Consider the following 15655-nt stretch of genomic DNA (forward strand, 5'->3'; position numbering starts at 1 on the left):
GGCAACAGGCCGCCTCAATCCCCCCCCCTTCCCCTTTCCCTCACTCGTGGTCTTCTGTCCCCCCCTTTCCCCACACTCTCCACGTGGGTCCGATAACTGCGCGGCCTTGAGACGCTCTTACGTCAGCACTGGTCCTCCCGGCCACCGCCATTCTGTACCCGGTATACCCGGACCCCCTTAACCAGTACCCAGTATAACCAGACCCCCTTAACCAATACCCAGTATACCCAGACCCCCGTAACCCGTTCCCAGTGTACTGGCCCCAGTAACCAGTACCCAGCATACCCAGACCCCCTTAACCAATACCCGGTATACCCGGACCCCCGTAACCAATACCCGGTATACCCGGACCCCCGTAACCCGTTCCCAGTGTACTGGCCCCAGTAACCAATACCCGGTATACCCGGACCCCCGTAACCAATACCCGGTATACCCGGACCCCCGTAACCCGTTCCCAGTGTACTGGCCCCAGTAACCAATACCCAGTATACCCGGACCCCCGTAACCGATACCCGGTATACCCGGACCCCCGTAACCAATACCCAGTATACCCAGACCCCCTTAACCAGTACCCAGTATACCCGGACCCCCGTAACCAATACCCGGTATACCCGGACCCCCGTAACCAATACCCAGTATACCCAGACCCCCTTAACCAGTACCCAGTATACCCGGACCCCCGTAACCAATACCCGGTATACCCGGACCCCCGTAACCAATACCCAGTATACCCAGACCCCCTTAACCAGTACCCAGTATACCCGGACCCCCGTAACCAGTACCCGGTATACCCGGACCCCCGTAACCAATACCCAGTATACCCAGACCCCCTTAACCAGTACCCAGTATACCCGGACCCCCGTAACCAATACCCGGTATACCCGGACCCCCGTAACCAATACCCGGTATACCCGGACCCCCGTAACCAATACCCGGTATACCCGGACCCCCTTAACCAGTACCCAGTATACCCAGACCCCCGTAACCAATACCCGGTATACCCGGACCCCGTAACCAATACCCGGTATACCCGGACCCCCGTAACCAATACCCGGTGTACCCGGACCCCCGTAACCCGTTCCCAGTGTACTGGCCCCAGTAACCAGTACCCGGTATACCCAGACCCCGTAACCAATACCCGGTATACCCGGACCCCCGTAACCCGTTCCCAGTGTACTGGCCCCAGTAACCAGTACCCGGTATACCCAGACCCCGTAACCAATACCCGGTATACCCGGACCCCCGTAACCCGTTCCCAGTGTACTGGCCCCAGTAACCAGTACCCGGTATACCCAGACCCCGTAACCAATACCCGGTATACCCGGACCCCCGTAACCCGTTCCCAGTGTACTGGCCCCAGTAACCAGTACCCGGTATACCCAGACCCCGTAACCAATACCCGGTATACCCGGACCCCCGTAACCCGTTCCCAGTGTACTGGCCCCAGTAACCAGTACCCGGTATACCCAGACCCCGTAACCAATACCCGGTATACCCGGACCCCCGCAACCCGTTCCCAGTGTACTGGCCCCAGTAACCAGTACCCGGTATACCCAGACCCCCGTAACCAATACCCGGTGTACCCGGACCCCCGTAACCCGTTCCCAGTGTACTGGCCCCAGTAACCAGTACCCAGTATACCCAGACCCCCGTAACCAATACCCAGTATACCCGGACCCCCTTAACCAATACCCAGTATACCCAGACCCCCATAACCAATACCCAGTATACCCGGACCCCCGTAACCCGTTCCCAGTATGCTGGCCCCAGTAACCAGTACCCAGTATACCCAGACATCCTTAACCAATACCCAGTATACCCGGACCCCCGTAACCAATACCCAGTATACCCAGACCCCCTTAACCAATACCCAGTATACCCAGACCCCCATAACCAATACCCAGTATACCCGGACCCCCGTAACCCGTTCCCAGTATACCCAGACCCCCTTAACCAATACCCAGTATACCCAGACCCCCGTAACCCGTTCCCAGTATACCCAGACCCCCGTAACCCGTTCCCAGTATACCCAGACCCCCTTAACCAATACCCAGTATACCCGGGCCCCCGTAACCCGTTCCCAGTATACCCAGACCCCCTTAACCAATACCCAGTATACCCAGACCCCCTTAACCAATACCCAGTATACCCAGACCCCCATAACCAATACCCAGTATACCCAGACCCCCTTAACCAATACCCAGTATACCCAGACCCCCATAACCAATACCCAGTATACCCAGACCATCGTAACCAGTACACAGGTCTTACATCGTTCCGTCAAGAACTAAAATCCCCAAATATTAGTTGTTTGAAAAATAATTAGCTAGTTACTTGAAATTAAACTACTTCTTGGCCTTATCAATTTTTTCGCTATAAATTAAAATGTGAGTTAGCTATGCATGTCTTTAGTGTTTAAAGCTTAAATAAAAGTCTAACTCAAAATCTGTATCACATATACTTATTTTTGAAAACTATAATTAATTGGTCTTTTAAATGTTCTCGGCTTGACGTTGACATAATACATTATTCACATATAAACAAATTCACACATATGCATATTTGAGACGTCGCAAACTGTTTAAGCAATGCCATTAATAGCTGTCCAGTTCAAGCAACATTTACAACTGACACATCACTGGCAAGGCCAGGAGTTAAATTGCAGAAAATAATGGAATGGTAGCGTGTACAAATGCAAGCATGCTATAAATTATATTTCTTTGGCATTATTAACTGAAGCATAGACCTATAGTTAACATCAAAAGGAAGAGTCATTCGTCTTATTAAAGAGAACAAACAGCGTGTTAAATATCCTTGTATTTTTTCTTAAACCTTTCATTTCAATGGTAATTTTAATTAGATATGTTCTTTCCTGAAATTATATTTATTTGGCACCCAAGCAAGGATCGAACCAAGTAGTGAAATAAATTGAATCAATCATTCCATTAATACATTATTCTTTTAGTGAATTTTAGAGGTTTTTTTCCCGAAATTCTAGGTTAATTATTACGAATCTCCAATATGGCGGCCAAGACGACCGACAAGCTTGTGGAGGTCACTACAGATGGTTGTATGGTGAAACTGCACTCTAGTAAGTAAAATTAAAACTAATATGTCGGTAAAGTACAATATGGCGGATCCAAGATGGCCGTCGTGATCTCATACTGTTTGGCTTAATATCTGCCTTCGTGTTAGTGGTGGGAGGTCAGTTGACAGCTGCCCTCACAGCGGGAAGACCTACCGCCATGTTTTATTATTACCCTCACCGGGTTCAAACTGAAGACTTCTTTATGTAAGTTTGTTTTTTATTTAAAAATTTATTAGTTAATTATTTTCCATTTTTCTAGCTTAAAAGTACGTATTTTCAAGATGGTGCACATGTCATAATTCAATAAAAGGTGAAGGTTCTAGAATCAAAGTTGGTGGGTGTGACGTAAGAACTTTTAAAATTAAAATTTTATTAAAATTGTGATGAAGTATTTTAATTTTTTATAAATAAATTACATATTTACTCTCGCAGGTAATCGAACTGATAACCGAAATCGATTAAGCATTTAAATGTTGGAAGTAAATGATTTTTTATAAATTTTTTTTTCTAAAATTTTGTGGTTAAATTTAAAAGACTTTCAAGTTTATGGTCAAAGTCAAGATCATGACCTCTATTGGGGCTTCTGAGGATAATTTTCCTTCTCTGAGGAATATTGCCCCTCTCCGAGGAATTTTGGCCTCTCCAGATTTTTAGAGGAAAAAATGGGGAAATGTCCCCTCAAAATGGGAATTATTCTCTTGAAATAGAGATAATTTTAGGAATTCTGAGGAACTTTGAGTAATTTTTAAGTAATTTTGAGAACATTTGCCACCAAGTTGGCCATCATGACGTCACAATCCAAGATGGCGGTCGTGGTTATTGTCCGGCACAACGCAATACAGCCTGTCCCCGGAACCCCTTTATTATACTACTTACTCTCTAAGTTTTCATTTACCAGTATATAGTTTAGTTATGTTAAACCAATTTCGTGATCAAAACAATCACAGCCAAAATAATAGGACTCAAGGATTAATATATTTAATCGATTTTAAGCATAAAATAAATAAATCGCAAAACATAAACCATCATGCCTCAAACCATTTCACATGACGTCAGGTATCTCAAGAAGAAAGGGAGCAGCTTGTTCCGTGATTTGTTTTATCCAGGGCCATTCATTAATATAACAACAAATATTTCTAAGACAAAAAATAACTACGGAATTATGAATATTAATACTTACCCTGCTCACCGCACAACGGCGCCACCAGCTAGACGTTAGGGTACTGCCATCTCGTGTCAGGCAGCCTTACTAGTGTTCTAAAGCGCAATTAAATTTGGCTATGTCTTGGCGACTTCTATAAGTATAGTTTATATATTTTATGGTAGTACGGCGGAACAGTAACTGCCTCTCGACAACTATAAATCATATTGCAAATTACTTATAATTTCAGATGTATATGAAATTTAAGTGATGTACTCAACAAATAAGCATCTGTGTAACTAGTTATTTTATGTACAAACTCGTAATTATGTATGTTTAAATTATTATTAAAAACGGATTTCAGCATTTCCATACTGAAACTTTGTGCACTAACCACCTGTTAACTTAAACTATAAACTAATTTAATTACTTGGTCTACTTAAAAACTACATAATGTGTCATATAGTCCATGATGTATTGTTTTCAACATATTCTTTAAGTGATAGTTATAAATATTTTACTCTACAAAGTTTTTAAATGCTGTATATAAACATGTTTCTTGAACTATTTATTCTATTAGAGCGTTCCACACATGCTGATATATTTTGGAGAAAGTCAGGCACTGTAAAGAATTCTAAATTTTCGTGAATTCTTATTCTCATAAAAATATAAATAAGATAAAAGAGGTATAAAAGAGATTAATACTGCTAGTATCTTTTGATTCCTGGGTGTGAGTCATTTTGAACATGTCTTGTCATTCGTTTGCATTAGTGATGGAAAGTGGCAATTGAAATTCATATGATAGTAATACATCATTAACGCTACCTTATCTTTTAAAAATCTTAAATTTTAAAAATATAAAATAATTTGACTGTATTTGCAACAATACGCTCTTTGAATGATTCTTGCAATGGAGAAGATCGATGTGAAACTATTTCATGGACATACGCCATCGATGGACGTTATTCAGTTTAAACCAGCCATGGCATAATCAAATAAATTGTTCAAAAATATCGTAACGAGTGTGCCCCCAAATATTATTCTTGACGATATTATTATTTTTATTCGAATTACTGTTTAATTATGTTTTAGTATTCTTTTCTTTAACTTTTGTGTTGTGTTCATTAGGATATAAAACATATTCTGTGAGATTTATTACTCTGTGCAGAAAAAAATATTGAACGATAAAAAAAACTTTTCAATAAGTGAATTATTAAGTACGATTAGTGTGTGGAAGATTAAAAATATAGAATTTTTTTTATGAAAGATATTGTGTTGTGAATTTTTTTTGTTTTGTTTCGTGCTCACTCAATTATAGCCACAAGGAATTCTGAGATAATTACATAATAGTTTGACTTTTATTAGTTTGAACTAATTATTTTAATGGCTATATAATTGTCATATTTTCTTTAAAAGGAGATCAAATATTCTTATTTATGTTTCAATAATTTTTAATGGTGTTAATAATATTTTTTATTCTGATTATAAATCCTAGTTTTAACTCAATATTTGCCTGTTTCATGATATTATTCACATTCATGTTAAAATTTGTAATTTATATACATGCTACTCTAATTCATAAATTAATTTATGAATTCCACGGGAGTGATATACCATACTAACAATAAGACTTTATGTAAACATTATTTTTGAAACTTCTTCCTGAAAATAAAATAAGTAATTTATGTATTTTTGAAAAGAACATGTTCTAGGGAATGTGGTACAGTTTATGGGACGGCAGAATAGCGGAGTAAGGCCAAGTATAAATAATGGCTGGCCAAATGGAATGACAATGCAGTAGTGAACCATAATTCCTCCAGGCCTTCTGCATTTCGTGATCATTTACTTTTATAATAATTGAAAAATTAAAAAAAAAACCTAAAAATAATATCAGATTTTAATTTTATTCTTATTTGAGATGTACTTTATTATAAAACACATAAATGCATTTGTAAACTTTTTTTCATATCTAGAATTTAAAAGATTACAAAAGTTATAGATATATATATTACATCTAAAGTTTAGCAACTTGAGCTAGCTTCAATATTCTACAACTGTCCTTTTATACATTTTGAAGTACTGCCAGTATCTTTATTTTAAAACTGAATACTTATTTGGAAATTAAGATCCAATGATCTTAAGCATTAAGCATGTTTTGAAGAAAAAAACAATAAAAAACTTTTGAATAATTAATTTTTCTCAATCAGTATTTAATAGTTAATTATTTTGTGACAGGTTATTGTTACGAGGACGCTAGCGACGGGACCGGCCAGGCAGCCGGCACGCCCCCTGCAGGAGGGGTAGCGCCCGCCCCTCCCCTGCCGCTCCACGTGACTCCCATTAGCGTCCTGCCCAGAGAGTCCGGCGCAGCAGGTGGCGTGTTGTTCCTGCAGCTCGGGTGCCAGGGGCGTGTCTGTGTCAGGCGGGATGCTTCTAGCGCGGTGTCGCCTCCGGGCGCAGGCTGTGAACTGGCGCGCGGGCTTCTCGTCGTCCATAGGACAACTGTGACCCATGGGGGCCTCAGCCTGGACATCCTTATAGGATATGAAGGCTGGGTCATCAAATAGGTTGGAGGAGAGATCCTCACAACCTGTAACACTAGATGACGAAGAAATTAAGATAAAGGCGTAATGCAAGTCCCTTAAGTGCTTTAAACAATCTATACGGGTGTATTTATGTCTTTAAATTACACTGAAAACACGCCTATTTAAAAAAAAAAATTAAAAAAAATACCGTTTAGAAACTCAATCTGGAAACCAAACTTCTTATAAACTCTCACGTATTCCTTAAAAACTTTTTCGTAAACAAACCCCACTCGGATATCTTGACTAGTTTTCCAATCATGTAATTTTTGTTGTCCTGAAGCTCTGTGCACCTCGTGCAAGTCTGTCAGAAGGCTGTCAGTCGGGACAGCAGACAGCCACGGAGTGCAGGGGAACAGCCTCAGAGCGCGCGGTGCACATGCTGTCTCCGGTGGCGGTGTGGCGACACACGCAGGCGCTGCCTCGCGGCGAGAGCGAGTGGCGCTGGTTGCGCTGCTGGCTCCACCGCAGCCCGAAGGTGCGCCGGAACGCCTTGCGGAACTTGCCTGCGGACACATAACTGCAGTCTCCACCCGGTACGTAGTGTCTTCACAGCTTTACACTGAAGGATAAATGACAAAGTAACTCCAAGTGGATTCATTTACTCTTGTCCGTGTAGGGTAAAGTTTTAAAACCTATGATATGTAATAGAAATTAATTTTGGTCTATTAAGTTACACCTTTTTTAACCAACAAATTTTATGTTAATCATTGACTATATGTTTTCTCTATTATTTAATGTGTATAATTTCAGGGAAGCCTTCTTTCCACAGACGAGAGAGCCAAAACCCTAAGTTCCCCGAAGTTCATGTTTTTTTTTTCCGTATCTTTTATGTAGCTATCCTAACCAAATCAACCGTCCACAATGTTTTTAAGTATTTATAATGTAGCTTACCTAATTTAATTGACCATTAGGATCCTTTTATCAACACCGCCATATTTATTTACAATGAACAGAAAAAACCCGAAGATGCACGATCAGGCGTTTGGCTCTTTCGTCTGTGAAAATAAGGATTCTCATAATTTCAGGCCACTAATTTGTCAAATATTACCATCCTGATTTAAAATGTACTGATTATTAGATTTTAATTCTTGTTTGCTATATATTTTTGACTTGCCAATATTTTGCACATTAACTTTTGGTACTACTATCTCAGTACGCACCAAGAGGATACCATAGTAGACAAGAGTCGCATTATTTTGTTGGCTCTTCGATATTGCCTAGCTGAGGTAATTGTAACTTCACTGACTCTAGAAAATTCATGTTTTGTAATTATTGCGCTATAATCAATATGATATGTGTGCGTGTGTGTGTGTTATCATGCAGTAAACACAGATACAAAAGAAATTAGGATGCTGGTATTTATTTTGTTGGTAAACTTAAATATCATCGGGAAAAATTTTTTTTAAACAAACTTTACCAACATATTATTTTAATTTTCAGTTGGTCTTTCTATGTTCCAGCTGTTAAACGTAATTTAGAGAAAATTATAGATTTTCAAAACGATAGTTTATTTCAAACATGGCATAATTTGTGCCTTGCTGTATCAACATACTCCGATTTTAGCGCTGACGCCCGTGGATAATTTTTTTTAAAGAACCTAATACATGTCTTCTGGAGTTAGTTAATGAAGTTAAAAGTTATTAAATTAAATTCAATATATGAGCTTGGAATAATATTTCATTTAAGTATTCATACCAGTAAACCAGATCGCATTTATTAGAAAGATTTTTGAAGTAATATTTGAAAGTCATTTTAAGAGGCAATGCAAACTTAAAAATTAAGTTTGTTATGCTGCTTAGTGGACTCATTTTACTTAGTTACTGATGGTTTATATATCTTATGAAAAATTATTTTATAATTGAATATGTTACTATTTTGTTTCTTCAATTCATTCGGTTTTAAATGTGTGGTATAAGATTATTCTTACCTACATTATTTGTATTTTCAATTTTTCTCAATTATTAGAAAATTAAATTTAATATTAAATTCTTTAATAGAAATTCAATTTTATATTGTACTCCGTAGTAATAAAATGTAGAACCTATTTCGATTCCGGTTGACCATAAACAAATTTATATGATTTACACATTTTACAATGAAATATTTGTTTGTCTATAAATTAAAGCAATTTAACTTTCACGGTATTATAAGTAATGTTATTTACAAAGTGTTTTGAAGAATATTGAAGATATAAATACAAACAATATTACTTCCTCTGAAAAAATTTTTTTATCATGGTAAGTGTTAATATCGATTTTTAAAAAATAAATATTTCTGCATTTTTGTTTTACACCATTTCTGAGAAAACTACGAAGCCTATGGGCGTCTTTCGTGAGCTCGAATTACTAATTTAAAAACACCTACCACACACTAAATTTTCCTTGTGTCGTGTGAACTTGTCCTGATATTTAACAAGATACATGACTTAAATGAAAATATTTCACTCTTGGGGTAAAAATTCCAACATTTGAGTGGAGCTTGTCCCTGATACATGCGGATGTTCGAAGATCGGTTTGGGCTAACGCCGTTGCGAATAACTTGTTCTTTTTTTTCTGTAGGATTCATATATGGAGATAGTTCACACAGGTCTCTCGTGGCAGAGGGTGAGACAACAAGTGGGGCTGGGCTGACGTCACGACTGGACGGGCCACCGTACCGCTCATGAAGTTGTATATGAGCGGGTTGACGGCGGAGTTGGCGTAGCACAGCCAGTGCGCCAGGCTGGAGACCGCCGTGGACACGTCCGTCTGCGGTATGGTCACAGTGTACCTGCAACAAGCACGGTCCAGCGCTCCTTCGAGGCCGGCGGGCACTCTCGGCCACACGTGCCTGCCGCTTCAGTGGAGGCCGGGGAACGGACAAGTCCTCGACCTGGACAGTTCGTCGACCACTTCCCCTCCACTGCTCTCCCCTCCCCTCCACGAGACCGCCTGCCGGCCCGGGTCCCCCCCCCCCTATGTTCCCATTGGCAGCGGCCGGTTCTCTCTCACTGGCCGGCCAGCTCGCGGCGAGGGGACCACGACAAAGGCAACTCTCAGATGAACGACACAACCACACTCTTACCCAGGGCCGGTGCAAGGTAAATTGGCGCCCTAGGCGAAAAAACATTAATGCCCCCCCCCCCCCCGGCCGGACACCCCAAAAAAATTTTTTTTTCCTTGCCTCAAAATACATCACGTAAGCCTAAGATTTTGTCGACAATCATATGTAAGCAGGCTTGTGTTTTTTTTTTTTTACTTATTACAAATCATAAACAGGTCACCGTGGACTTTAAATAATTACTTATATCAATATAAACATTCCAAACTGTTACAAAAATCCATTTTCATCTAGTTTCAATAATCGTTAAGCATATTGTATCAGCTGTTTATATGTCGTGCTGCGCCGCCCCCAGCTACTTGGTGCCCTAGGCGGTCGCCTAGTTCGCCTATATGGACGCGCCGGCCCTGCTCTTACCCCAAAAACTTTCATCAAATATGTCGTTTCAACTCAACCAACAGCTGAGTGATTGATGCGTCGTTTATATTTCCATAAAACTGGTGGAAACGGTGGAAATAAAGTATCTTTGGCTTATCTGAATCCCAAAAGCGGCATTTCATTTTTCAGAATAATTTTTTTCCCTTGCGATTCTAAAAACAAATCACATCTGTGGTTCGCTGAAACCTTATCGTTGTTTCAAGTTAAAACAAGACACTTTAAAAATAATGCATGTGGCCAGAGAGCACCAATTCGTGTTCATAGTAACTGCAGTTAAAGCCGAAGGTGCATGATGCAGACAGTCGCATACCTGCTTATGTCAACGCCATGCAATCTTCAAGCAGGTTAGTAAAAAAAAAAAGGAGGTTGTCTGTAAAGTCGGTTTACGGACGATAATTTTACGTGATAACGTCATAAGAAAACATTGATGAAAAATTGCATACTTTTTAATTTTCAAATATTATTTACAGTTTTTGCAAATTTAATTTAAATAATTTGTTTAAAAATAATCACGAACAATTATTTAAAAAGCCTGCCTTAACCTGTTTGATATTATAGAAGATTTTCTCGCACGGTGGTTGGCCGGTTCTTGCACGCTCGGGTCAGGCGGAACGTGACAATTTTTCGTGCGTGCAGCAGGCGTTCATCGATTTATAAGACGTTATCAAGTCAAATATGGTACAGGCTTGGTTAGTTTAGCTTGACGGCTGAATACTTGGTGAGGTTTTGTTAACGTAATTGGAATATGTGAGCTGGCTTTAGAATTGGAATGTGCCAAATGTTTTGTATGTGCTATCACTCTTACATTATCTTATCTAGTGTGGTTGGTTTTTTTTCTATTAATTAACTTACATTTCTTCTCGTCTACTTCTTGTGCAAGTTTTTGCTGTATTTATGGTAAGTAATGCTAGTAGTATACGAAAATGTATCCGGGCGCAGAGTTCGGGCGGTCCGCCATCTGGGATTGTAAGTTCGAACCGAGGACTCCGTGATGTTTTGATTAAAATTTAATTATATAATTTTTTATGAATCAAAAAACTTCCATTAAATTCGTATTATAATTATGGATTTTCAAGATGCAGCCGTAACGAACATTGCAGCATTCGGGGATTGGAGTGTTCGGTTCCAAGATGATTAAATTCAAGATGACACCTGAGGTCAGAATTCGAGGTCATGGTTGAGGTCAAATGTCAAGTTCAAGGCAATGGTCAAAGTCAAATGTCAAAAATATCTAGTTAGAGGTAAAAGATCACGGTCAAATTTCATGTCCAAGGTCAAAAGGTCAAGATCAAATGTCAAGTTAAAGGTCAAATGTCAAAGTCAAAGCTCACCCGACCAATTAATAAAATTGTATTTAATTATTTTTTACAATTTTGTAAAATTTTCTTGTTAAATTCGTATACCAATTACGGATTTTCAAGGTGGTGGGCAGTCACAGGGGTACGATCTCCTCAGTGAGTTACGATCTCATCAGAGGGATACGATACTATAGACTTGACTACACACATTTAACGAAAAATGTGTACATTTACACGAATATTCAACTCAGTAGGATGCGATCCTATCAGTAGGAAACGAGACAAAATACGGTAGGCTCCAACTGCCCCAACAGTCTTAGAATCCAACTGTCTTTGGCTCCAACTGATTCAATGGCATTTGGCTACAGGACTACAAGGCTACATGGCTACATGGCTACGAGACTACGAGCTAAGAAGGCTCCAACTGACTACATGGCTACGAGACTAAAAGTCTACGAGGCTACACGACTACAAGACTACTTTTCTATGAAACTACAAGTCTCCGAGACTACATGGCTAAAAGGCTACATGGCTACAAGGCATTCGACTAAGTAATGAATCTCTTTGATATGTTGTTCAGACAGTCTTTCTTCGTGTGGGATGCTCACTCGCGATCGCAAGAGAAGGAAGGCTTCGCTAGACATCAAGAGGAAAGGAAATCTTGCATGATAGAGTCTCAGCTGTTTTAAGGCATAAAATTCGACTAGGTAATGAATTTATTTTGCTTTAACTCCAACTGATTAAAATATTGTAATTGCTGATTCGGTAACAGGAACTCACTAATCAAACAAAAATAGGAATCAAATTGCTTCTCTCATTACGGAACAAATTACATGCATGGATGGTTTTCTCAGAAATAAGTAGAAACACTCGGAGAATATTAGCAGAAGTCTCGCCAGGAACAACCAGAAGCACAAGTCGAAAACCAAATAAATATATTGACATGAATAATCAGGAGCACACGTCGAAAATAAACACACGTTTTGATAAATCAAAACCGGTGAAACACAAAAATTATCCTAAAAATAAATAAAAAAATTCCAAAACAATTCCAGCTTGTTGTATAACTCTATCCTTGGTGAACGAAGAAGTTCAAAGTCGACAGAACATGAATCATACAGATTTGTGTCCCTGTTTCATGCCATTAACGTTCTTCGTGTCCAAAATGTAAACCAGGTCGTTTCAGTTGGTACTATTGCTCATAAGCGAAGACAAGGTGGGGCGAGTCAGGAGTGCGCAGTATCTACCTGAGGATGTTGAGCAGATGCACCGGGAAGAAGCAGACCGCAAACATGACAACCACTGCTACCAACATCTTGGCTGCCTTGCGCCGCGATTGTAGCTGTCCCTGTGTGGTTGTGTTGGCGACCCTGCACAGCATGCTGCGTCGGCTTGAATTCAGGCCTGCCAACACATCACAACAGCCCCAAAACATCAGCTTGAGTAACGTGTAACTCAATCTACATTACAAAAGATAAAGCTTTTGAATCCATTTTTTGTTTTTCTTGGCTTCTCGAAATAACTGCACGCATTATCTTGAATGAGTCTATCAATATGCCTTCGTTGATTCCTTCAACATCAATACATTTCTTCAATATTATGTGTTTATCTAAAATTACCTCGTCAACGAACACAATAAAACAATACATCAGCTTAGAAATACATTTCAGCAACTCGAGTACTTATAAAACTGTTTATGTGTTGCGTAACTAGCACCTTCTAATTCAACATGTTTAAGATAAAGTAAATGTGGTATATGTCATACTATGTAAATAATAGTGGTTGGCAGCCTTTATTTGTAAATCATGAAAAAATTCAGTCTCGTATACAAATAATGTATCATGTTGCAAGTCTTTCACTTTTACTGGTGTCGAGACAAACCTACATGTCGCATTGTCCCTAAAATATTGCATGAATACTGACCGCGATTTTGGGAGAGCGTAATTTTAACATGTTCCATAAAATGTATTATAAAAGACAAATACTTAAAAATTCATGAATTCTGAATAAACCACTGTATTTTTCTTAAAAATTAAATATGCAGTTTTTGGCGAGGAGAGGTACCTTCTGAGCAGGGCGAAGAGATGTACCTGCTGAGCAGGGAGAGGGTAGTTACTAACTGTGCAGGTAGAGGAGAAGTACCTAGTGTGCAGGGAGAGGGGAGGCATCTACCGTGCAGGGAGAGGGGAGGTACCCACCGTGCAGGGAGAGGGGAGGTACCCACCGTGCAGGGAGAGGGGAGGTACCCACCGTGCAGGGAGAGGGGAGGTACACACCGTGCAGGGAGAGGGGAGGTACCCACCGTGCAGGGAGAGGGGAGGTACCCACCGTGCGGGGAGAGGGGAGGTACCCACCGTGCGGGGAGAGGAGAGGTACCCACCGTGCGGGGAGAGGGGAGGTACCCACCGTGCAGAGAGAGGGGAGGTACCCACCGTGCGGGGAGAGGGGAGGTACCCACCGTGCGGGGAGAGGGGAGGTACCCACCGTGCGGGGAGAGGGGAGGTACCCACAGTGCAGGGAGAGGGGAGGTATCCACCGTGCGGGGAGAGGGGAGGTACCCACCGTGCAGGGAGAGGGGAGGTACCCACCGTGCGGGGAGAGGGGAGGTACCCACCGTGCAGGGAGAAGGAGGTACCCACCGTGCGGGGAGAGGGGAGATACCCTCCGTGCAGGGAGAGGGGAGGTACCCACCGTGCGGGGAGAGGGGAGGTACCCACCGTGCGGGGAGAGGGGAGGTACCCACCGTGCAGGGAGAGGGGAGGTACCCACCGTGCGGGGAGAGGGGAGGTACCCACCGTGCGGGGAGAGGGGAGGTACCCACCGTGCGGGGAGAGGAGAGGTACCCACAGTGCAGGGAGAGGGGAGGTACCCACCGTGCAGGGAGAGGGGAGGTACCCACCGTGCGGGGAGAGGGGAAGTACCCACCGTGCGGGGAGAGGAGAGGTACCCACAGTGCGGGGAGAGGGGAGGTACCCACCGTGCAGGGAGAGGGGAGGTACCCACCGTGCGGGGAGAGGAGAGGTACCCACCGTGCAGGGAGAGGGGAGGTACCCACCGTGCGGGGAGAGGAGAGGTACCCACCAAGCAGGGAGAGGGGAGGTACCCACCGTGCGGGGAGAGGGGAAGTACCCACCGTGCGGGGAGAGGAGAGGTACCCACAGTGCGGGGAGAGGGGAGGTACCCACCGTGCAGGGAGAGGGGAGGTACCCACCGTGCGGGGAGAGGGGAGGTACCCACCGTGCAGGGAGAGGGGAGGTACCCACCGTGCAGGGAGAGGGGAGGTACCCACCGTGCGGGGAGAGGGGAGGTACCCACCGTGCAGGGAGAGGGGAGGTACCCACCGTGCAGGGAGAGGGGAGGTACCCACCGTGCGGGGAGAGGGGAGGTACCCACCGTGCGGGGAGAGGGGAGGTACCCACCGTGCAGGGAGAGGGGAGGTACCCACCGTGCGGGGAGAGGGGAAGTACCCACCGTGCGGGGAGAGGAGAGGTACCCACAGTGCAGGGAGAGGGGAGGTACCCACCGTGCAGGGAGAGGGGAGGTACCCACCGTGCGGGGAGAGGAGAGGTACCCACCGTGCAGGGAGAGGGGAGGTACCCACCGTGCGGGGAGAGGAGAGGTACCCACCAAGCAGGGAGAGGGGAGGTACCCACCGTGCGGGGAGAGGGGAAGTACCCACCGTGCGGGGAGAGGAGAGGTACCCACAGTGCGGGGAGAGGGGAGGTACCCACCGTGCAGGGAGAGGGGAGGTACCCACCGTGCAGGGAGAGGGGAGGTACCCACCGTGCAGGGAGAGGGGAGGTACCCACCGTGCAGGGAGAGGGGAGGTACCCACCGTGCGGGGAGAGGGGAGGTACCCACCGTGCGGGGAGAGGGGAGGTACCCACCGTGCAGGGAGAGGGGAGGTACCCACCGTGCGGGGAGAGGGGAGGTACCCACCGTCGGGGGAGAGGGGAGGTACCCACCGTGCGGGGAGAGGGGAGGTACCCACCGTGCGGGGAGAGGGGAGGTACCCACCGTGCAGGGAGAGGGGAGGTACCCACCGTGCGGGGAGAGGGGAGGTACC

At 43.3% G+C, this 15655-nt stretch overlaps 1 protein-coding gene across 1 annotated transcript in view; it reads right to left on the reverse strand.

Moving 5' to 3' along the window:
* Positions 1–6425: 6425 nt before the first annotated feature.
* Positions 6426–15655, reverse strand: part of LOC134538573 (orexin/Hypocretin receptor type 1-like) — a 40863-nt gene continuing 31633 nt past the window's right edge. Inside the window, exons 9-11 of the mRNA XM_063379997.1 lie at positions 12837–12993; positions 9471–9583; positions 6426–7317 (exon numbers count right to left, since the gene is read on the reverse strand). Of these exons, the coding sequence (XP_063236067.1) occupies positions 7130–7317; positions 9471–9583; positions 12837–12993 (458 nt within the window). The 3' untranslated portion in view covers positions 6426–7129. The remainder of the gene's footprint in view (positions 7318–9470; positions 9584–12836; positions 12994–15655) is intronic.

This window comes from Bacillus rossius, chromosome 13 (genome assembly GCF_032445375.1).
Source record: "Bacillus rossius redtenbacheri isolate Brsri chromosome 13, Brsri_v3, whole genome shotgun sequence".
Classification (NCBI taxonomy): Eukaryota; Metazoa; Arthropoda; class Insecta; order Phasmatodea; family Bacillidae; genus Bacillus; species Bacillus rossius.